The sequence below is a fragment of the Pelobates fuscus genome, chromosome 7, assembly GCF_036172605.1.
Source record: "Pelobates fuscus isolate aPelFus1 chromosome 7, aPelFus1.pri, whole genome shotgun sequence".
In the NCBI taxonomy this organism is placed as follows: domain Eukaryota; kingdom Metazoa; phylum Chordata; class Amphibia; order Anura; family Pelobatidae; genus Pelobates; species Pelobates fuscus.
The window spans coordinates 125,067,098-125,091,125 of record NC_086323.1 but is presented as its reverse complement, the minus strand read 5'-3'; the positions used below and the strand labels follow the sequence as shown (position 1 = coordinate 125,091,125).

The following is a 24,028-nucleotide window of genomic DNA, read 5'->3' as shown; positions in this document are numbered from 1 at the left end:
AATGCCTTAATTTATATAGTATAACTTTTTTCCTTTTTGAGAAAAAAAAAAACTGAAATAAAAAATAACTTGCAAAACAAACAAACAAAAAACAAACATAGGTAAACATCATGTCTGGACTTTGCTCACACCAGTAAGGTTGATAGGTCAGTCAGAATGTTCTCTTTCAGGTAAGCAACATCAGAACTGCTGGGCATGTTTAAATGCAAGGCCTAACCCCTTAAGGACACATGACATGTGTGACATGTCATGATTCCCTTTTATTCCAGAAGTTTGGTCCTTAAGGGGTTAAAGGACCACTATAGTGCCAGGAAAACACTCTTTTTCCTTTCAGATTAGAGGCAGTGCTTACACCATAGGGATATCCAATCTGGAGGGAAAAACAGGCAGGCAAATCTCCAAACATTTTAACCCCTCCCCTAATTACCTCCTTTCCAATAAGTAGCAGCTCCTCCTGATCATCCCCAGTTCTTTGCCTGCCTTCGGCAGGGGAGGTTATGCAGGAAGGTTCTCCAGGAAGCAGGTGAGAAGGGCTGAGGCTCGGGAGGCTCTGCTTCCTTGATGTTCGGGTAAGTAGCGTTTAACACGCCGGACGGTGTGGTCCCTCAGAATTTATTCCGTCTCTTGCCGTGCCAGGTGCCGGTCTGACGAAGGACGCAGGCGTGCGTCGGCTGGGAGGTCCTGTCGGTGGAACGCACACACAGGTTGCGTTGCGTTCCACCAGGGAGTCGCAGAGCGCTATGCACATGCGCAATGCGAACCTGGATTCAGGCGCCAAATTTGAACTGGGCGTTTTTGTTTGGTTACAGGACTTAAAAGGAGCATCCCCAGCAGCAACCTCTGTTTGCCAGGAGCTCTCAGAACGGTTTGCAATGTGTGTTTCTCACCTGCCCTCCAACACACTCTCGGGCCATTTAAGGTAAGACTGATTAAGTTTTTATTTAAATGGTTCTAGCCTGAATCTTTAGGGAAAAATTGTGTTTATTTTCCCTTGTTTGTTTTCTGTTCCCAGTATATAATCCTGAAAATTTGGATAAAGTTGCTGAGAAGGGGAAATGTACATCTAGCCAAGCATTAATGTGCTCTGTGTGTGGCCATCTTATGCCAGATGGTTGTAAAAAGAAAACTTTGCTCTGTGTGTTCAAAGAAGCTTCAGAGGAAGCACAAAGAACAGTTATGTCCACTTTATCAGCTGGTTGCAACAAAGTATGCAGCGAACAGTTGTGGATATGTGGTCAGCAGCATTCAGACAATCCAGGCTTCGGTTGCCCAGGATTCTCAGCTTGTAATACATGCTAACAAAAAGCCTAAGATCTTGGGAAGTTCCAATTCTAGTTTGGAACTAGTGGTTCTGAGTATGGCGATAATTCAGCAGTGCCTCATCAAATGAGGAATCTGCATTCCCAGTAGAATCCATTTGGGGAATTGATTAAAGAAGTGCAGTTGCATTTGAACTTGAAGAAACAGGGTAAAAGTCCTATAGGTTTCTTTTTCACCCACAGATTGGGGTATTGATTTAAAAGAATGAAAAATTCCCAGGTCACATGCTGGTTTTTGGCTAGACAGTTTTTATTTCTCTCTTTCCATAGAAGCGGTACAAGACTGTATGCTGGATACTGTCCCTGTAGTGGGCGTTCCTATTGCTCAAATAGGTAAGAAAACTACATTACCAATTGGAGTTTCAAGCGGCCTCAAGGAGGTCATGGTTGAACGCATGGACTCCTCCTTAAAGATGTTGTTCATCTCTTCGGCAGCTCAAGCTAAAGCTTTGATTACGGGGTCATCCGTTGCCAAGGCCCATATTTCCTTGGTTGGAAGAACTAGAAAAGGAAGACCCGTTAAAGCTATTATAAAATATCAGTATGGCATCTGATTTTTAGTGGATGCCTCTGCAGAAAGCCTGAAATTATCGGCCAAGAATATAGGTATTTCAACAGTCGCCAGAAGAGCACTTTGGCTTAGAAATTGGTCAGCAGATGCGACACCTGATAATTCACTGTGTGAACTATCTTTTGAACCTGGAAGACTTTTCGGTTCAAAGCTGGATGAGTTGTTGATACAGGTGAAGGAAGGAAGGAATGCTTTACCAGTATCGTATGGGAAGCAGTTAGAAGCCGTAACGCAGAGACACTTCCCTCATTTAGAAGTTCCTCTCTTAGAAACAATTTCAAGGGTCAACAGAAAGAGCCTTTTGATTATAGGAAGAAGTATCGACTCTGTTACTAAAAGAGTGGTGGAAGAAGTTCCTCTAAAGGAAGACATCAAGGCTCCTATTCAAGACTTTTCTTGGTGCCAAAACCAGATGGTTCGTTCGGACCTATCCTAGACCTAAAGGCCGTAAACAAGCGGATTATCATAAAGAATTCCTCATGGAAACAGTAAAGTCGGCTGCTCTGCTTATGCACCCATAAAATTGGTTTGCTTCCCTGGATTTGAAAGATGCCTATCTTCATGTACCCATAGCAGAATCCAGCAAAAGTTTTCTACGGATGCGGTGTGCTGCCAATTGGTAACCATACATTACCAATTCAGAGCACTACCTTTCGGCCTGGCATCAGCGCCCAGAGTATTCACATAGCTTCGAGTAGTAGTTCAAGCTTTCTAAGAAGTATGGGCATCGCTGTCATTCCATATTTGGACGACTGGCTGTTGTTTGCAGAGTCCCAAGTTCAACTACAGTTAGACCTGGGGACAGCCATCAATTCGCTGGAAGAGCATGGCTGGCTAATAGATTTCAACTTATCGGAACTAGTGCCAGTTCAAAGGATCCAGTTCTTGGGTCTATTTTTGGATTCTATCGCGATGAAGTTATTCCTGCCAGAGGGGAAGATACTAAAAGATCAAGCGGTTAATCCGGAATCTCTGAGAAAAAAGTATGTTTTCTATCAGAGATGCCAGGTGCTTGCTGGGTCTGTTTACAGCTCAATCCCGGCAGTCGCTTGGGCAATAGCCAGAATGAGACCTCTACAAAGTTGCATTCTGCAGATCTGGTATCGACAGGAACTCGGCCTAGATAGGCTGATGAGGTTTAACGATCTAATTTTGAAAAGTCTGCAGTGGTGGACATTTTCTCGATTCCTCCACGAGGGTCTGTCTTTCCGGATGAAGTCCTTTACTATCATATCAACAGACGCCTCTGCGCTGGCCTGGGGGGCCCATCTGGAAGACGTATAGAAGCAGGGGTCCTGGCAAGAGAAGGATATGAGAAGTTCCTCGAACTTCAGGGAATTAAAGGCCGTATGGATGGCACTCTTGGCGTTTCAGTTTCTCGTCAAAGTTCAACATATTCGAATTCGTTCAGACAATCGAACGACAGTGGCATATTTGAACATACAGGGAGGTACGAGATCAACAAGATTAGAAAGCCTTTGTTCAATAATCATGCTGTGGGCAGAAGTGCACCTGATGTCAATCTCTGCAGTTCACATTTTAGGAAAGTTCAATGTGGTGGCAGATGCCCTGAGCAGGCATCATTTGAAACAAGCAGTTTGGTCCCTGTCATGCAGAACTTTCAAGTTCAGCACAGTCCGCTTCGGTGTTCCGGAGATAGACCTGATGGCACCCAGAGTGAACAGGAAGACAAGACGTTTTGCATCCCTAACTCCAGCAGACAGGCCGGATTTCATAGATGCCCTGTCATTACCATGGAAGTTCAACCTGGCATATAGCTTCCCGCCAGTAGTGATTATTCCCAGAATACTTCAAAAAAGTAAGGCTGGGAAATGTAAGTATTATCCTAATCCGTCCAGGGTGGCCAAGAAGTAGTTGGTTCTCGGTTCTCCTGAACTTTCCGGGGGCCACCTTTTGGAAGCTTCCTCTTTTCAGGAGTAATTCTAGAGGACGCCATGGTGCCTCTTCCGGCCCTTCGGAGATTCCGATTGACGGCCTGGTTTCTGGACTCCAGATTTAGAGTGTAAAGGTCTGGATCCTGAAGTTATAAAATTTTTTGTTGGCATCTACTTCAAGGTTCTACGTTAGGATTTGGAAGTTTCAGCGATGTTGTAGGTTTGAAGTCAAACCTGTTTCCGCGTCCATCCAGAAGATTCTATGCTTCCTTCAGATGAGATTGGCAAAGGTCTTAAACCTGCTTCATATAGTTTACATGTTTCTGCTATCGGTTTCTTCTCCCTCAGATGTTTCACCTCGAATTTTCTGATTTCAAGGTTCTTCAGAGCTCTGACACGTTTGGTGCCCTTTGTTAGGGAAACCTGTCCTCCCTGGGATCTGAATTTGGTCCTTTCCGCGCTTTGAGTACCGCCTGTTGAACCATTGGAAGAAGTTTCCCTGAAGATGTTTTCTTTGGATACCGTTTTCCTTTGATGGCTATTCGTCAGCTAAAAGAGTATGTGAGCTCCGAGCGCTTCGGGAGTATTTTCCCTTTTTGGTTTTCATCAGGACAAGGAGGTTCTGAAGCTCGATCCTTCAGGTATCACTAAAGTTTTTTCTGTTGCCAATGTCAACCGAGAAGTGGTTTTGCCGACCTTGTGTCGTAATCCGTCTAATGCCTTGGTAAGTAATTTTCTCTGCTTAGACGTAACGATAGGTCTTTGGCAATATCTAAAGCTACGGAATCCTTCCGTTAGGATATCGGTATGTTTGTCTTGTTCATAGGCACACAGAAAGGTATGTTGGTTTCGCAGAGTTCTCTGGCTAGATGACTGAAGGATTGTATTCTGTTATCTTATTCTAAGAGTGGCTCGGAATTTGCAGGCCCTATTAAGGAACATTCTACTAGAGCTGTTTCGCCGTCAGGGGCTCTGCGTGCAGCTACTTCTCCGTCTCGAATTTGTTCAGCTGCTAATCGGTCCTCTCTCCATACGTTCTTAGGACACTACAAGTGGGACATACTGGCCTCGGAGTATGCAGCTTTTGGGCGCAGGGTGCTTCAAGCAGTAGTGAACTGAAACCCGCCCTCAGGATCTGCTTTATTATATCCCTATGGTGTAAGCACTGCCTCTAATCTGAAAGGAAAAACATAAATTTTACTTACCGAAAATTTCTTTTTCCTGAAGATTAGAGGCAGTGCTACAATTCCCGCCCCTTTTTTCTAATAAACTAAGTAATTTTGCAGCTATTTGGCTTATGTATTGTCTGGGGATGATCAGGAGGAGCTGCTACTTATTGGAAAGGAGGTAATTAGGGGAGGGGTTAAAATGTTTGGAGATTTGCCTGCCTGTTTTTCCCTCCAGATTGGATATCCCTATGGTGTAAGCACTGCCTCTAATCTTCAGGAAAAAGAAATTTTCGGTAAGTAAAATTTATGTTTTTCCTGGCACTATAGTGCCCTGAGGGTGCCCCCACCCTCAGGGTCCCACTCCCGTGGCGCTGAGGGGAGAGGAAGGGGTTAATCCCTTACCTTTCTTCCAGCGCCGGGCTCCCTCAACGCTGGGACTCTCCTCCCTCTTCTGACGTCCCTGGCTGAAGGCGCGCGCATTCAGCCAGTCTCATAGGAAAGCATTATTAATTATTTCCTATGGACACTGGCGTCATCTCATTGTGATTTTCACAGTGAGAAGCGCGGAAGCGCCTCTAGCAGCTGTCAATGAGACAGCCACTAGAGGCTGTATTAACCCATAGGTAAACATAGCAGTTTCTCTGAAACTGCTATGTTTACTGCAAAAAGGGTTAAACCTAGCTGGACCTGGCACCCAGACCACTTCATTAAGCTGAAGTGGTCTGGGTGCCTATAGTGGTCCTTTAAAGCACAGGTTTTGCAGACACTGTTTAGCAGAGATTAGCCACCACTAGTCTACACAAATGAAATCGCTCCTGTCTATGTCTCTCTCACCTTTAATCTCCAAGTTAATTTCTTAAGTAAGTCCCTGTCATCTCCTCCTCATACATGCAGATAAGCAGAGATACCTCAAAGGGACATTCTAAGAACCATTATTACTTATAAAATGCCAAAATATGCTGCATTGCTGTAAAATTGGTGGACTGACAAGTAAGTATTAGCAAGAAGACAAGTTGGACATATAGGAACAGCAAGTACTGAAAGCCCTGCCTAAACGAGATGACATTCAGTCGACAAAGAGGTAAGAGTAGTAAGATGTATTTCATGTACGGTAAAAGTAGGTAGCTAGAAGAGTTTACAATTAAGTCTTATTTTTTAGGTGACGCAGTTACAGGAAAGGAAACAAGCGGATTAGTGTGGTGGGGGCGAGAACGTATAAACAGGTTAATGGTCATGCCTTCTTGAAGAAGTGAGGTTTTTGTGATTTTTTTTTTTTAATTCATTTTTTTGTTTGATTTGAATTTCCTTTAATGCATAATAGAAATAAAAAATAATTATTGCACATTAAGCAGGTTTAAGATACACTTAGTGTTTTGTTTTATCTTTCCTAGAACTAACATTTTCTGTTCTCAGATTAGAGTACACACTCCAATATAAAAGAAACTGTACAGTTGTTTCTAAAATAAAATCCAAATCCCTATTATACCAAATAACGCGGTGGCCTGAAAGTTCTAAAAGAACAAATAAATTCCCATATGGCGAGATGAGCTGTAAATATTGCTTCACCCAAATAATGCGATGCTGGAATTGGATGTTCCGGGTGCAATGGATACTGGTACTTGTTAAAGCATCTACTGTAGCATGTTTTCATGGCTCACAGTCGCAATAGCTATGGTTTTAGTAGGTGAGGGAATTAAGGATGAAAAGTCGCTCTTCTTCCTTGCGAATCCAGCGAAGAAGGCGAGTGACTCCACTCACGGCTGAAGATTTTGTCCCCAATGGGCTAAAACAGACATAGAGTTCGAATGCTTCTGTAACCTGCCAGTAGAGAAAAAAAAAAAAGACACAGACATTATAAAGAGTTTCCATAGTAATCATATAGTACCAACATATTCCACAGCGCTGTAGTATTATATATATATATTTTATCTTATGTGCGAGAATACATTCTGTTTACTAAGACTTACCCAGGCAAGTATGTTCTCTTTGGATCCCACGTGGTAAATGGTAATGAGGGGGTGGGAACTGCAGTGCGCCTTGCTGTGTAGATACTGGTATAATGACAGAAGCCTCTTCTTCTCTGCATCAGTATGATAAGGGATATCCATTGCTGGGCTAAGGGGAAAAAACAATTACTTTTATTTAACTATTCAGTTTCCAGCCAAATAATCAATTCATTTTTAAATCAACACTGAATTGCTAACAGTTTAATGAATGCACGCTTAGTTTTTTATCCTCTGAACAGAACATAGTGGGGCTTCCTCGCTAATTCACTGTATTTAATTGAATGACAAAGTTATACAACTATAAAGACGAAATTTTATCCAGGTGCACAAATACCAGTGAAAATGACCAAATTCTGAGCACAATGGCAATTCTTTGTGCATTCCCAGGTATCACTTCTCTCGAACTACCTTACTAACCAACCTATCAGAGCGCTCTTACTCATATTGCATAGCGTGGGAGATTTTTCCACATGATGCAATAGCGGATATAATGTGGGAAAGCCTGTATAAGTGATCTCCCCATTATGAGAGCTCAGTCTGTGGCGAGCCCTCTCAAGTCAAAGATGGATTGATTTTATAGTGTTTTTTTATTTTATTTTTTTATTTTATTTTTAACATTTTCCTTATTTTTAAGGGGCTTGGATTGGGGACTCCTAGCCACCTGGGGCAAAGGGGTTTAGCTATTTAGGGTCTCCACTGGTAGGGACAAGCCGCTGGTCACAGGTGGGAACGGGGAAGCGATCTTTCCACAGTCATTACTATAGTTTTAGTTTTAGTTGCCCTCCCCTCTTTAGTTCACAGGCCCCATCCTATAGGGCTGGCTGTGAGAAGGTAAACATGAACTTGCAGAGTTCAGGCACAAAGTTGCAGATCTTCCCTAAGTTCAATTATTTCTAGTGCAGCAGGTAAAACCTCGATAAGTAAAGAGATGTGCGGCAGCTTTCACTTTTCAAAATTGGGGATCATTGTAATTTGGTATTTTCGAGACCTTCACGGTCAATCAAGGTACTCTGCAGCCAATGAACAGTCAGATCATTAAATCATAAACAAAAACATTAAAATTGGAAGGGGCACATTAGAAAGGATCAGAAAAAAACAAAAAACACATGGTCAACAAAACAAAAAAGCACTTTGAGGCACACAGGGGTGTGGTAGAAATAGAAATTGTTAGGCTACAATTATATAAAAAAAACTAAAATGAAGCAATCAACATGGAAACAGAATATTTCTGCACCTTGCACAGGTTTAAAGTATTGTGCTATATGTAACTGTATACATCTCTGCAAGGTGAAATTGCAATAATTCTGATTCAGTGTTTAATTTGTTTCAATTATCAATGCATTTATTTGGCCAAGTCACATTCGGCACTCTGTGCCCCAATTGGTTCCGTTTTTCATGTCTCAAGCTATTTTTATCGTGACCAGATCACAAGTTCTAACAGTACAAAATGTAAATTATAAGTTCTTCTTTTGGGCTTTTTAGAATATATACTCCAAACATTTTCCTAGCAGTATGCGTCTTTTAAAGTAAACCTATAGTCCTGAAACTAATCGCTATTTTGGGACTATAGATTGCCTTATAGCAATGTGATCATTCTCCACCCCCTCTGCGGTGTATGTTTAACTTAAATACTCGTTTCCAGTGCATCATCTGATGAGGTCAGCATCCAAGCCTTCGTCACCTGTGATCTCCTCCACTCCACTGATTGGAAGCAATGGATTGGAACAAGGTATGCATGGCCAAATGCAGCACTCCTACAATCAAAAATCGTCTATCAGCAGCATTTGATGCCAGCCCGATTTTCACTTGGTTCTGGAGGAGACAGTCACTAGAGGAGTTTATAACCCAGGCTTGACAGGGTCACTGCACCCAAATCACTTCACGGAGGTTAAGTCAGCTGGGTGACTTAAGTGGTCCTTTACGGTACACTGTAAGCACAATAACCACTGCAGCATACTTGCCAAAACACAGAGACTTCCCTGGTACATTAAGCCCACTCAGCTTTTCTCCAATAAAGAATTTCACTTTGTTTGCCCTCATATTTATATGAGCATGCACTAGACAATGAGTAGCTCCATGGAAATTTAGCAATTGTTTGAATTTCTGATGCAGCCATTTCAGGGCAGCTAAATCTCCCTTAGATCTTTTGTTGGAATTGAATCAATCTAAATATGCATTGTAGGAGGTTAACACTCAGCGTATGTTCACACACTACAAATAATTGGATGGATAATGTATAAGTGAAATGATTTTTATTGTAAAGTCACAAGCAGAGTTAATCATATTATTATACTTTTGTCAAATTGCTGGTATATGAATTTTACCTTCAGGTCTCAACTCTGTGCCATGTGCAAATCCAGGTTCTCTTGCAATGCAAAAGTCTGCTTTATAGGAACATAAGAATGCAAAGCTTCCAACCACAAACACTTCTCTGTATTTTAGAATTGTTTGTGCCTTTAGATTTGCCCATTTGGGTACAGATGTTGGGAGCTTCAGACCAGGAGCAATAGCTTTACTGGAGAAGCTCCTTATTCTAACAGCCTGGGGAACAGCCTTACTAGTATGCGTGATCAATAATATAAGAAAGGCTAGGCAGATTGTGGTGGACAGGGTAATATTCCGCTCTGATCTCCAGAAGTGGATAGTTTACTTGTGGTGCCCGGGTCCAACATGTTGCTGATAAAGTGGATGGATTTTTGGGAGGGGCTGGGGGGAATACCGGGCTGTTATGGTCTATATTGGTACAAATGTCAAAGTCAGACAAAAATGGAGAGTTTTCTAAAGAATGTGCCATGCCCTGATGGCTTGCATCAAAGCGCAAGAGAATATTCTGTGCTAGGGGACTGTATGGCTAGAAGGTTGGGAGGAGCTTTTAAACAAGTGATGGGGAGGGACACAAAAGTCTACAAAATGAAGATAGAACAGGGGCTTGGGACTGGGGGGGAGGGGGAAGGCAGGAGGAAATTGTGCAGTAACAGTAAGTTTAGAACAGAGGAGGGAAATAGTAAAGGGCTATATATACACACAGTACAAGTGGGTTATGACAATTACCTGGATGCTTGCAAGGAGCTTCTATAAAATGGGGAAACTAGAGGCAATAGCATACACTAAGCAAAATGAAATTGGAAACATGGTAGATTTAAACACATGACTAGACAGTTACACATTGCTTGGGATGGATAGAAAAAAAGAAAATAGTAAAAATGTGGAGGAACCCAATGCTGCAAAAAAAAAAAAAAAAAAAAAAAAAGTACAGAAAGGATGACTCACAGTGCTGCAGCATCTAAAGAAAGAAAATGCTTTAGGGCCAGATGGTATTTACCCACAGGCAGAGGCGAAACTAGAAACCATAGGGCCACAGTGCAGAAATTGCCCCCCCCTCCCCCTCCATGTGTTTCATCCACCCCCTAACCGCAGCCTCTCCATGTGTCTTATTCCCTCTCCCCCGCAGCCTCTCCATGTGACTCATTCCCTCTCCCCCGCAGCCTCTCCATGTGACTCATTCCCTCTCCCCCACAGCCTCTCCATGTGACTCATTCCCTCTCCCCCGCAGCCTCTCCATGTGACTCATTCCCTCTCCTCGGAAGCCTCTCCATGTGTCGCATTCCCTCTCCCCGGCAGCCTCTCCATGGGTCGCATTCCCTCTCCCCGGCAGCCTCTCCATGGGTCTCATTCCCTCTCCCCGGCAGCCTCTCCATGGGTCTCATTCCCTCTCCCCGGCAGCCTCTCCATGGGTCTCATTCCCTCTCCCCGGCAGCCTCTCCATGGGTCTCATTCCCTCTCCCCGGCAGCCTCTCCATGGGTCTCATTCCCTCTCCCCGGCAGCCTCTCCATGGGTCTCATTCCCTCTCCCCGGCAGCCTCTCCATGGGTCTCATTCCCTCTCCCCGGCAGCCTCTCCATGGGTCTCATTCCCTCTCCCCGGCAGCCTCTCCATGGGTCTCATTCCCTCTCCCCGGCAGCCTCTCCATGGGTCTCATTCCCTCTCCCCGGCAGCCTCTCCATGGGTCTCATTCCCTCTCCCCGGCAGCCTCTCCATGGGTCTCATTCCCTCTCCCCGGCAGCCTCTCCATGGGTCTCATTCCCTCTCCCCGGCAGCCTCTCCATGGGTCTCATTCCCTCTCCCCGGCAGCCTCTCCATGGGTCTCATTCCCTCTCCCCGGCAGCCTCTCCATGGGTCTCATTCCCTCTCCCCGGCAGCCTCTCCATGGGTCTCATTCCCTCTCCCCGGCAGCCTCTCCATGGGTCTCATTCCCTCTCCCCGGCAGCCTCTCCATGGGTCTCATTCCCTCTCCCCGGCAGCCTCTCCATGGGTCTCATTCCCTCTCCCCGGCAGCCTCTCCATGGGTCTCATTCCCTCTCCCCGGCAGCCTCTCCATGGGTCTCATTCCCTCTCCCCGGCAGCCTCTCCATGGGTCTCATTCCCTCTCCCCGGCAGCCTCTCCATGGGTCTCATTCCCTCTCCCCGGCAGCCTCTCCATGGGTCTCATTCCCTCTCCCCGGCAGCCTCTCCATGGGTCTCATTCCCTCTCCCCGGCAGCCTCTCCATGGGTCTCATTCCCTCTCCCCGGCAGCCTCTCCATGGGTCTCATTCCCTCTCCCCGGCAGCCTCTCCATCGGTCTCATTCCCTCTCCCCGGCAGCCTCTCCATCGGTCTCATTCCCTCTCCATCGGTCTCATTCCCTCTCCATCGGTCTCATTCCCTCTCCATCGGTCTCATTCCCTCTCCCCGGCAGCCTCTCCATCGGTCTCATTCCCTCTCCCTCCTAAGCACTCTGTGTCTCAACATGTGTCTCAATCCCCCCTGCCCCCTCCATTTGTCTCATTCCCTCTCACCCCTCCTGACTCTGTAACATGGCAGAGTGGTACCCCCCCTGTCTGACAAGATGTGCTCTCAGTAAGCACTTCCTGTGAGACCACGATCCACTCTACCACGCTACAGACAGAGTTCGGCAGGAGGTGAGCAGCACAGCACTCCCCTCCTGCTGGTCACCCAGCAACCGAGGGCCCCAGGCTGGTGCGGCCATGCACCGGCCCTAAAGTTGTGGTGGCCCATGGTTGCAGCTGCAACCGTGGTACGTACGCCACTACCCACAGGTACTTAAGGAGCTACGTGTGGAAATAAGTGAATCTTTCAAGATTCTTTTCTTTCAGGAATTGTACAAGAGGATTGGAGGAAGGTAGATGTGGTTCCTATATTCAAAAGGGGTTCAAAATACTTGATAGACCTGTGAGCTTAACTTCTGTGACTGGGAAAATATTTGAAAGGTTATTAACAACTAATATTCAGAAATTCATTGGGAACAACAACATGATCAAAAATCAGCATGGTTTTATTAAACTAAAGTCAAACTAAGTATAAATCAGTATGTAGCTGTTATCCACTTGGATTTTATTTAATATGGTTCCACACAATAGGTTTGTATTCAAACAAAGAAATTGGTCTAGATTAAAATTCCTGTTCTTAGGTAGAACATTGGCTTAAAGGAACACTGTAGAGTTGGGTTACAGTTTAGGTAATGAGGCCAGCTCTGCTGGGTTAAGAGAGAGGTGATTATTTACCTTTTCGCATCGCTGGTCTGCTACGTGCCACTCCATCTCTTTAGTTGAGATCATCGAGATCGATCATAGAGATAGTCAGTATGACAGCCACTAGAGGTAGGTTAACCCTGCAAAGAAACCATCCCGATCCTGCAGAAGGGGAAGGTCTTCAACTGCAGGGTTAAAACGGGGGACACATAGCACCCAGACCACTTTATTGAGATGAATTGGTATGAATGTATAGTGTTTCTTTAAAGAAAGAGTTATTATTAATGGTAACTTTTTAGGCTGAACAGGTGAAATAAGCTTCTTGATCGAAGAAGAGATCTGACTGCCATTCTGGACTTAAATTATAATTTTTTTTGTCTAGTTTGTTGTAAAATTCAAAAGGGCTATTTTTGGATTAACAGCAGATACAGATGGGAGAAAGGTTGAAATTGATGGATGCAAGTCTTTTTCAGCCTATAAAACTATGTAATATATTTAAACATTATGGATATTAGGGATATTTTACAGAAATGTGTCAAAACTTTCCATTTCTCTGGAACTGTTACTTTATATTCTAACGCTGCTAATACATCCACTTACCTGGTGAAGAAAGCTGAACTCTTGGATTTATAGAGAAAATGCCTAAGTTCTGGGACCCCAATATTGGCAACATCATAGAAGGGATTTTTCAGAGATTCTTTCAATAGAGGCCAACATGCATGTTTCTCTAGACTCTCCACAATTTTTCGTTTGCAGTCAGATGCAGTAAAGAAGTCTTCTCGGTCAGTGGAAATAAGCAGCAGACAGAGCTCAGGGTCCTGGCTAATGTAGGAAATGTGAGCATGGAAGAAGCCAGATGGGTTGAATTTAGGAAGGCAAACTGGGGTCCATGCTTCACCTTCCTTAAAGGAACTTGAGCACGTGACCAGGTTAAAGAGCAAATGCACGTCAAGTGGGTGCAGATATTGGTCCTTTTTTCTGACCAGACTGATCAGCTGGTTCTTCGACATAAGAATTGAAAAGACCAGGCTCTTGGCTTTGGCCTGAAGAAGAAAAAAGCTTATATAACCTCTGACTGCAAGAGCAAGGGGCAGGCATCGAACAGCTCCCAGTAAAAAGCTGGGGTCAATATCCATCAGATCCAGCAGGCTGTCTGTAATTCTTTCAGAGCCGGCAAGTAAACGTCGCAAGTCATAGCTGGGTCGCTGCTGGAAGAGATGGTGGAGCTGAGCTCCTGTTAGTAGACTAAGTATTTGGTAGTAGACATACAGTAACTCTTGAGCAATCTCCAGCTCTGACTGAAGAGTATGATACACAGAGACCAGTACTAGAGGAGAACGACGGACAAACACCACCTTATATCCATCTGCAGAGAGAAAAATAAATAAAGAGCATATTAGACCACACTAAAATGTCAGAATAAATGTTGAGCCAAACTCATAAAAGCTTATTTGTACCTAAAAAGTGTGATCTACCTAAGCAAAGCAAATGTTTTTTTCCAAGGCTGCATTCATTACTGACATTAGGACTGACTTTAAATTTAAGTTTTTGTAGTTTTGTTTTTGATAGTACAAACACTGTAAACATACTTTGGATTTAAAGAAAAAAAATAATTTAAGGGCAAAGCAACAATGTGATGAAGCTCCTGTACACTGACCAAGTACCCCGCCAGGTCAGTTTTTGCTCTGCTACCAGGGTCCCTGGAGCACTTCCGATCCAGTCCTGTAGCTTGACTAGGGTCTCCGAGGACTTCTTCCACTAAACCAGACTGTTGCAGTGAATATAGCTCTGGAGACCCTCTCACATGTAGAGCAGTGATTATAGCTTTGCTGCAGCTTTTCCTTACAAATTAGACAAGCGTGAATGTAGGCAGTAAAATGATTTTTTTTCATTATTACACAGCTATTTACATACAACAATGTTGACCCTCCATGCAGGGGTCTTTCATACAGTAGAATTTACAGTGCAATTCTCTCTCACCAGCACCACTCTGAGAAACCTAAATCACATTATCCCCAGCGAACAGAATCATCTCCCTGCGGTGCCCTCATAGTCCTAGAGGTACGGCACACAATATGTCTGCCAGAGCCCCTTTCCCTTTACCGAACCCCCACACAATATATCGACCTTGTCAGCTTATCATCGAGAGCCCTTCTTGTCGAAATAGTGCAGTGATTGAAAAATTTGCCGCGTATTAAAAAGTTACCATATCTGGACCTCAGGGGAGGGGAGCTCTTTCAAGCCCCAGATATCCTCTGATGCCTTAAGTGAACAATACCGTCTTAAAATTAACCGGACCATGGTACAGTCCCGATCCGTGGAATAGTTTCAGAGTATCTCCCGGTCAGGCGCTCAAGTTGTAAAAGGAGTACAGGCAATTCCCAGAAGTCCTAAAACCTAGCCCACATACATCTCCCCACAATGACAATAGCACCAATAACTCTTTAAACAAGGCACATAGTCTTTTGGCAAGAGGCTGGTTTTCAAGCCTTTCCAAAATGCCGTGGCACGGGAGCTTCCGTCACAAACAATAAACAACATCTACAACTAAATCCAATTTTATTATACAAGTGAAAGCTTGCGGAAACGAATGAAGTTAAATAAATTCCGGCCTTTACATGTTTTTCGGAAACAGTTGGACATGTAATCTTTCTACCATTTATTAAATATATGTGTTCAGCACCTCCTTTTTTGAACCGTACAATTAAGAAGCATTATCCTTACTCACCTGCATGAATGGAACGGATGGCGTTCTTCTCCGTCTCCAGGAAGGACACAAGTGCCATCATCACCCCTGCTGTGCTGGAAAGCACCTCCTCTGATCGATAACGTGAATACACAGGTTTCCCAGCCTCACTTATGACAAACACATGTTTCTGGTGCTGGAACCAGGCATCAATGTCATTAAAAGCCCCATCTCCATCCTCCTCTCCACTTACAGAATGTGAAATGTCCCTTGGCCCCTGATCTGAAGACTCGTCTTTGCTTTGCTCATCATCCTGCAAGGAGCTAACACTTAGTTGGGTGCTGAGCTTGGTAAAGTCCTGGCTGATCTGTTCCATGTTGCTGGGCTCCACCTCATCCTCGACGCCAGGACTTTCTGGCACGGAGTTCTCCTCTTCTCCTGTGAGATCTTCATAAGATCTTGCATGCACAAACATGGCTTCATCCAGGCCGGCTCCTGAGGATTCAAATGGATGAGTGAAGCAAGATCAATGCGGTGGAAGAGAAGACAGACAAAATAGAATGAGTGATTCTGAAGCAAATCAGGAAGACAAAAAGTAAGACAGTCTGACTTGCAAAGTACTCTTTTGAATGTGGTCTACAAACCTCCTTATGGCAAATGATGTAGTATGGCAAAAGTTACAGACCTTGAATGGATACTCTAGGCACTAAATCTACTTAATATAATTGACGTGTTTATAATGCGTGGAAACCACTGGAATTGTCCCCCTGTACAGCGTTAAACATTGTTTAAACAGTTTATCACTGGATAAGGGTCCCTTGCCAGCCTGAAGCCCGAACTTTCCTGTTGTGCTGCTTGGGTTAATGCGGACACATTAGTTTTCAGTTCCATACGTCCAGCAGGGGCTGAGTTCGCATTAGGACTTTCATTTATTGTTAAAATGTTTGACAACGGTTTAACACTCAACACTTTCTTAAAGCGCCAAGGCTCTCTTGGTGCTGTTCATCCCTCTGAGGAATGGTTTCCTCCTACATGGTCCAATTCAAAGCTCCTCAAAAGAAGCATTGGTGACCTAACACGCATGTAAGCAATCAGTTGCGCACATTCAAACCTTCCCATAGCACTGAATCAATACACAGACTTACTCCCCACTTTATGTTGGCTTTGTGCAAGTAAAAAATTTTTATTTTCGCTCTCCATTCCCAGATTGTCCAAAGCTACTGCAATAAATCTTTCTGGTGGATTCTCTCTGTGATGGTGATGGTGTCACAGAGACTGCCCCTCCCCCTACTTGCCCTTAGGATGAATTCAAGCAGGAGGGATGCCCAGTGGGGGGTTTCCTTGAGCAAAGAGCACAACCTTCTAATCTCTGTGCCGATCAGACTTGCTATAAGGAATGGGTCGGTTTTTTTTTTTATCCTAACATTTGCTAGCAATTTTGCAAGCCCAATGTATAGGTGTAATTTGATTCTCTATTATTTAAGATTAAGTTGGATTTGTCAGAACAGGTACCGTTTAGGCATAAAGCAGTGTTTTTTCCGGTGGACGGGGAAGGCATTATCAATACAGTAAATTATTTATTTTGGTCAGGGGCCTATGATATGTCTGTTTCAACCAACAGAGACCTGATATTAGGTTAAGGACTACTGCAGTAAGTCCACAACAAAGGAAAGCAAGTTATAAGGAAACACAATGGGTACAAAAGAGAAAGACGAATAAAAGAGGGAAGCCAAGAGATAAGAAGGACACATAGCTTTAGACTGTAAGCTCGTTTGAGCAGGGTCCTCTTCAACCTATTGTTCCTGTAAGTTTTCTTGTAATTGTCCTATTTATAGTTAAATACCCCCTCTCATATTATTGTAAAGAGCTACGGAATCGGTTGGCACCATATAAATGGCAATAATAATAAATAATAATAGAAAAAGTAAATCTATTCAATTAAAGGATAACTGCAAATTCCCAGGATTGGTAAGATTGTTTTTACTTATTACTCTAGATTTAACAAATATATATGTTTGTAAGATCTGAAACGTAAAGTTTAAAGTTGAATCCATGCTGTCCTATTTCCCCTATCTCCTGGAACTGGGTGCCTCCATCTTGGCTTTCAGTTCAATCTTTGATATAAGCCCTGCCCCCTTGCACCAGTCAGTCAACATAGAGAAAGGAGAATCAGAAACGGTTTCTTTTTCTCTACTTCATTTGCAGATTGCATTCTAGCTGTGCCTGAACTGAATTGAGATTACATTTTTAATATACAATAAATAAAGTATAGATGATTTTCAGCGTTTTGTTCAAAAGACTATAGCATCAAAGCAGAGCATTCATTCGCGCTTACCTGGTTCTGTGCCTTGAGCCAGTGCAGGGGCCGGACTCTCAGAACGTTGGATATCATTGGTCAACGTGGAAGAACTTGCAACTCCACCTTCCAGCTCTGACATCTTGTCCACATCTGAAGCCATCTGCTGCATATGGGACTGAGCAGCTAGAGAGATGTTAATACCCTCATGGCATGGTCACCCTGCAAACCAAAGGCGGAGACTTACACAATGCTGGCTGCCTGCAGTCCTCCTCCCTACATTATTGAATCTAATTACGAGATAGTGAGCTGTGCTGAATTTTAAAGTGAAAATTTTTAAATTTAGGCCAAATTGGCAAACCTGAAAGTATAATAATTATTTTCCACCTCAGCGATTTATGGCTAACTAGTTGAAAGGTGATGTTTGTTTTGTTTTTCTTTCAGTACATATCTCTCTTTAGTAAATAAGCTCATGTAGATGAAAGTTAATTACTTGTCCAACAGGTTTACTTGGGTCCAGGACTTAAAGGCATACTCTAAGCACCATAACGGGTATTTAAGTGGTTTCGGTGCAAGGAGTCTGTCAAATTTTTTGGATACAATAATATAAAAAAAAAATGGGGCTCATTAAATACGACCCTCTCTGCCACCTCCAAAATAATTAGCAATATTACTTACGGATTTGCAGTACACATTTTTATATCAGTGATAGTCTAAAAGAGCTAGGCAACCCAGAGTATTACACTGCTATTCACCTTTAGATGGATAACAAAAAAGTTAAAATCATAATTATTTTGTGACAGTAGATTGGATTGACCTTGGATGCTGGGGGAACCCCTTTTTTGTCAGATCTCTCAAAATGGTTTGACAAAAATAGTTGGGACTGCACGCAAAGACTCTTTGCACCATAACCACTACAATAAAAGAGGTCACCCTCCTTAAATTATTATTATATTTATATCAACTGAATCACAGGTGCTTTTGTAAGATGTTAAGCTTTGCTTTCTTTTAACTTCTATAAATAGCATTAGTAATAACATTATATTTACGGCACATTACCAAGATAGTACTAAATAGCATAGATGCCTATTATTTATCTTCAAACTTAAAATTATACAAAATGTTGCAATCAGCATTGCAGCATGTTTAATTGCAAAAACAAAATGATTAATTGTATGAAGAAAAAAAAATCACACTCTTGCAGGGTTCAGGAATTATAGGTTGTTTTGGTACCCTATATGCTTGTGTACAGCAATTCCCACCATGCCTAGCCTCTAGGCTGGCAAAGCACAAGAAATGTAGGTCACACATTACATGAGGGTAGTCATCACGGATTTGTAGGATTAGGCTAGTAATCGAAATGTCGCTATTACACAGCAAAATTGGCATCAGTGACCCCCCTCCTCTCACCTTCCTGTGTAATGTGTAGTCACACATACCATCCAGTTTTCATGATTTCTTCTCCGTGCAGGTCCAGTTTCATACTCTTTGCTTTCTTGCATATATCCCACACAATCACGTTCCACTCATTTCCTGCTCCAACATACTAGCGATTAGCTTTTATCTAAGATCAGCCTTTTAAAGGTTAGTGGTTTCTCCCTGCACACCATTGCATTATGGGGATTGTAGTTTCTTGTTTCTTGCACGCATCTAGCACTGTCAACACTCAGGAAGAACAGTTTGTGTTCTCTGTAAATACAGATTCTTCCAGAAATAATCCTTAGAGTAGATTCAATAGATGCCTGTGCATCTGCAAGGTTCTATTGTAGAATACTTGATTTATCATCAGATTAGAATAATGTGTGAAAGAGTTGTGCAAACATGCCATTGGTCAGTAAGTCTTCAAAATCTGATAAACAGTTATTTTCTACCATTTCATACATCATGCAATTTTTCATAAACATATATTTGTTTTATTGTATTGTTTTTATTTACGGGTTTCATTTTGCTCTATGGGGGAAAGGGTACCTAAAGGTATTAATAATTTGTCTTCTGAATAACAGCTGCTTTAAAAAAAACAAAAAAAAAAAACTACACTAACAATTATAGCATATAGCAAAGCACAGAAAATAAATAAACATAGATATGTGTGTGTCTTTTTATACTGTAACCTGGATGAGAATTCAATATTTAACCCCTTAAGGGCCAAACTTCTGGAATAAAAGGGAATCATGACATATCACACATGTCATGTGTCCTTAAGGGGTTAGTAAGACATTAACACTGGAAAACAATTGCAGTTTTTAAAACAAAATTCCAACTCAGCCATAATCATACTCGACCATTTGGATTTGATGCACACAAAAAGAGCCATGCCACCAGGTTTGTGGAGATTTAGTAAAAAAAAAATATTTTTTTTACTCTGAATACTGGAGGGGGAGAGTACATCAAGGTTTCCTCTTGCAGGCAGCGCAGGGAGTTTGCGCATTGACGACAGATGTAATTTATGCACATAGTTTTATTTATTTATTCATTTATTACTGGTATTTTAAAAAGCGCCAACATATTCCGCAGCGCTGTACAATTGGGAAAAAGACAATACAATAAGAAAAGACTGATACAACAGTTAACTTTAGGCGACTGGAAACAACTACGTCATACGTGCTGGAGGTGCAACTAGCCCACAGCACACAAGTGCAAATATCTCTGAAAATGCAGCGTTTCAAACAGAAACGCTGCAAATACAGATTTGTACCACCATAAGCACTTCTAAAAGCAGGAGTGGTATAACCATTTAAGTTTGAGTAACACCGACTGTTAGAGGCGAAAGGCTATTAGAGGCGAAATGATGAGCATTATAGCTTATTGCTGTTTTTCTACTTCATATTTCAACATTCTAACCAAATTATGTAGATGTCAGCATGCATTCTGTCCAATGTGGCTCTAAAATGTCATTTTTTAGGAATCCATAAGAAAATATAAAATGACAATACTCATAGGCTTATTGACTAAACTGTGAGCTGCTGGCAATTCAAGTGGGGTTTATGAATGGTACAGTGAATTGTTTGGGCTCTCAGGCACATTTCCTTCAGTAATGCTATATTCGCACATACACCATGCGTAATACATGAGTTAAAGGGTTACTTCAAGCATAATAACCAATACAGTCTGTTGTAATGATTATGATGCTACGTGTACCCTGGCCCCATTCCCTAGAAATAGGTCAATACATTATGCAGCAGCTTGCCCTCTTACCTGGGTCTCCGCTGGTGGCCAACGGTCCTGTAATGGAAAAGATAGCTGCAAAAAGCTGGATGCTTATTCGCCAACCATTCATTGGCTTAGAATCTCAGCTGACAGCTCTTAGCAAATAAATCACATTCTGTGCATAGAAATATGCACAAAATGTAAATTACCCAGCCGGAAAAAGACGACCAAAGGTTGATGCCTGAGGTGCCAACATATTCCGCAGCGCTGTACAATTAGGGTAGAACATACAATATGCACAGACCAATACAAAAGGTAAAAAAAGGTTCTGCCCGTGAACTAAGATCTAGCCATTAAAGCTCTTTTATACAAAGTGCTCAGACAGCCCGTGAACTTACAATCTAAAGGATACAATGGGAATTTGAGACAAGAGGTAGCAAGGGGAATTTGGAAGTGAGGGCCTGAGGAGATTAACAGAGTTGAAGCTACTAGTTAGATGTAAAGGGAATAAAGGTGTCACTAAGTAAGATCTCAGACAGCTGAAGGAACATGCTATAAATTTAGTAGGAACCTGGGTGGGCAGTAAGTGCTTAGAGCAAATGAAGAGTCAGTATTGCATCTTTCTGGGTTTGTGGATTGAGGTCTAAGGATCAGAGAGGGAGATGAGACAGTTATATGTGAAGGTATTTACAGCTAGGAGGGGCAAAGGAAGGGGGCAGAGGGGGTAGGTATTTTATAGAGAAATGCTCCACATACAGACTCTAGGCACTATGACCACTTCAAATCACTGAAAAGGTTGTAGTAATCCTTTAATTTGAATAATTTCGCTAGCAAAGAATGTAAATTAAAATATAAAGACTAAACAAAACAAACAAACAAAAAATTGCAGTGTATACTGACACTTATTATTGTATTCTGGCAATTTGACAAATTATAACTGTTTCATTTTTTCATATTCTGCCGTTTATAGATTTTATTATTCTAAACAATAAATCACTTTTATCAAAATAGATTCTAAACAATAAATCATATTTCTCCAAGAATTTCCATACAGCACAGACATTAGTAGGACTACAAGTTCCGACATGCAACTAAAGCAATGCCTTCCTTATCTCAAATCCTCTTCCTGCACGTCTAGCTTTTACTACAAGTCCTTGGACCGCTTGCGGCTGTGCAGCGCAAAGCATCACTCTATTTGTAGTTTCATGGATGGAGTTGTTGCTTTCTTCACAGTGAAAAAAGACTCACTTTCCCGGCATGCTAAGCGACTTCTTGGTTTTCTACCCTTTTCCGCCGAGAACCGGAAGTCACTTATCTCATAACAGCAGGAGGAGGTGGTGGAAGAAAAACCATCGGGCCTAACGGAGGGAAGTCACACGGAGAGGGTGAGGGAGTCTCTTTTTATATTAATAGTATCCGTGCTGTATGGGAGTGAATGTATATTTATGTAAACATTACAGCTTCTAATAATGTAGCTCTGTGGCTGTATTTACCAAAGAGAGATATCTGGCAGCCTTCATTGCTGGCCTATACATTAGACGTTTCTGTGTTACAAAAAGACCAAGCATAAAAATACGCGAGGATTCAAACCTCAATACAATATGTTTTTACTTAACATTTGTTACATTTCACCCTTGTCCAATACATATTATTAACACCACTTTGTGATAATGCAGGCAGGTATTTTTTTTAACCCCTTAAGGACACATGACATGTGGGACATGTCATGATTCCCTATTATTCCAGAAGTTTGGTCCTTAAGGGGTTAAAGGGACACTATAGTCACCCAGACCACTTCAGCTCAATGAAGTGGTCTGGGTGCCAGGTCCTTCAGGTTTTAACCCTTCAGATGTAAACAATGTTCGCATCCAGAATGCAGAACGTCCATAGGAAAGCATTGAGAAATGCTTTCCTATGGACTGTTTGAATGCGCGCGCGGCACCTGCCGCACATTACGCTCCACTCGGGAGCTGACATCGGCGGGGGAGGAGAGGACACAGCCCTGCGCTGGATTAAGGTAAGCAGCTGAAGGGATTTTAACCCCTTCAGCGCTGAGGGTGGGGCACCCTTACGGCACTATAGTGTCAGGAAAACCGCTTTGTTTTCCTGACCCTATAGTCATCCTTTAAGGAAATGTTTTCATTTGCGAGACGTACAGGTCTCCAGCACTTTCAAAATACGGTAGCCATGAGTGCAGAGGGGAGCTCATGGCTACCTTATTTTAAAAGTGCTGGAGACCTGCGCGTTTCTGTCTCGCAAAGCGAAACATTTCCTTAAAAAATACCGTGGTGGTGTGTTGTTGAGTGCCATGATTATTGTAACATGTTTTATCTCCCTTCTCTTCTTTCTGTACCCAATTATATAATCAAGAAGCTCTCAATAAACTACGAATTAAAAAAAATTACGGTTGCCATAAACTGACATTATTATTATTATTATTATTATTATTGCTATTTATATAGCGTCAACTTATTACGCAATGCTTTACAATATTATTAAAGGGGGGAATTTAACAATAAAAATGTTTACAGGAACTAGAGGTAGATGAGGACCCTGCACAAAAGTGCTTACAGTCTTTAGGAGATGCGCAGATCTCTATGGAAATATAAGAACAGGAGGCATGCATGTCCCGACTATGACTGAAGCAGATCAAGAATGCATAATTAAAAACTGTATGGTGTTCTAATATGCTTCACTTAGACTCCTCTACAGTATTCCACCTTGTACAATATTTGTTGTCCGTTCCAGCATGAGGCCCATGGAGCCCACTAATAGGTAGAGGAATAATGCAGCTTTTAATCAGTGTTAGGAATACCTTCACATAGTATGTAAGATAATGGAACAATACAGTGCAATATTATCATGTATAATAGCACTATTTGTTAATCATGAATATAGTTCTTTTTATAAAGTACAATGCATATTTTAGAATCTGTTGTTCTTTGTAGTTAACTGTTGACGGAAGAAATATTCATTAAAAAGTTTGCTAATAGTTTAGTACATTTTTGCACAACACATTTTTTCCAATTTTAGAATTGTTTGGTTGATATGTAAAGTCATACAATATGACATTGCAAGAACCTAGATTTACTTGGCCTCAATGAGTAGTCAACCTCAATCTAAGTATTGTATACAAGAACAACAAGGGCATTGGGAATGCATACAAACTTTTACAAACCTGTTCACAGCATTATGAGATGCCAGGAGATTTACAGTGAGTACCAGGCTGTAGCATTGATAGCCTTTCAAATAAAATGCATCTATTTAGCTGTGATTTATAAAAAAAAATAAAATAAAAAAAAAGTTCTATTTGGGGTGAAACACTATTGAGGCCTGCAAGTGTATGTTAAATTTTATTGATTTAGGGGAAGGATTGGTTATTGGTAGAAGGGCCCTGTGCGCCTGTAATTT

The 24,028-nt window shown here is 42.2% G+C and overlaps 2 protein-coding genes across 4 annotated transcripts in view; one reads left to right on the top strand and one right to left on the bottom strand.

The window, feature by feature from the left end:
- Window positions 1–6,303: 6,303 nt before the first annotated feature.
- On the bottom strand, window positions 6,304–19,063 carry MON1A (MON1 homolog A, secretory trafficking associated). Of its 2 annotated transcripts, none has more exons than XM_063426568.1 (6): window positions 18,881–19,063; window positions 17,510–17,692; window positions 15,217–15,669; window positions 13,089–13,854; window positions 6,922–7,069; window positions 6,304–6,772 (listed from the first exon to the last, which is right to left on the bottom strand). In XM_063426568.1, exons 2-6 carry the CDS (start codon window positions 17,640–17,642, stop codon window positions 6,632–6,634), a joined length of 1,641 nt encoding a protein of 546 aa, XP_063282638.1. In that variant the 5' UTR covers window positions 17,643–17,692; window positions 18,881–19,063; the 3' UTR covers window positions 6,304–6,631. The 2 variants fall into 2 exon arrangements, with proteins under 2 accessions (XP_063282638.1, XP_063282639.1); XM_063426569.1 differs by having other exon boundaries at window positions 18,910–19,063.
- Window positions 19,064–21,917: 2,854 nt separating this feature from the next.
- LOC134568183 (RNA-binding protein 6-like) overlaps window positions 21,918–24,028 on the top strand; it is a 40,732-nt gene continuing 38,621 nt past the window's right edge. For both annotated transcript variants that reach the window (XM_063426554.1, XM_063426556.1), the window contains exon 1: window positions 21,918–22,002. The gene's annotated coding sequence lies outside the window, so the exon portion shown is untranslated. The remainder of the gene's footprint in view (window positions 22,003–24,028) is intronic.

Coding starts and splice junctions, on each gene's coding strand:
- MON1A (XM_063426568.1), bottom strand. CDS start 17,642: ATGCAGCAGATGGCTTCAGATGTGGACAAGATGTCAGAGCTGGAAGGT. Junction 15,670..17,509: donor GGCTCAAGGCACAGAACCAG/GTAAGCGCGAAT, acceptor TTGAATCCTCAG/GAGCCGGCCTGGATGAAGCC. Junction 6,773..6,921: donor AAGAGAACATACTTGCCTGG/GTAAGTCTTAGT, acceptor CTCTACTGGCAG/GTTACAGAAGCATTCGAACT.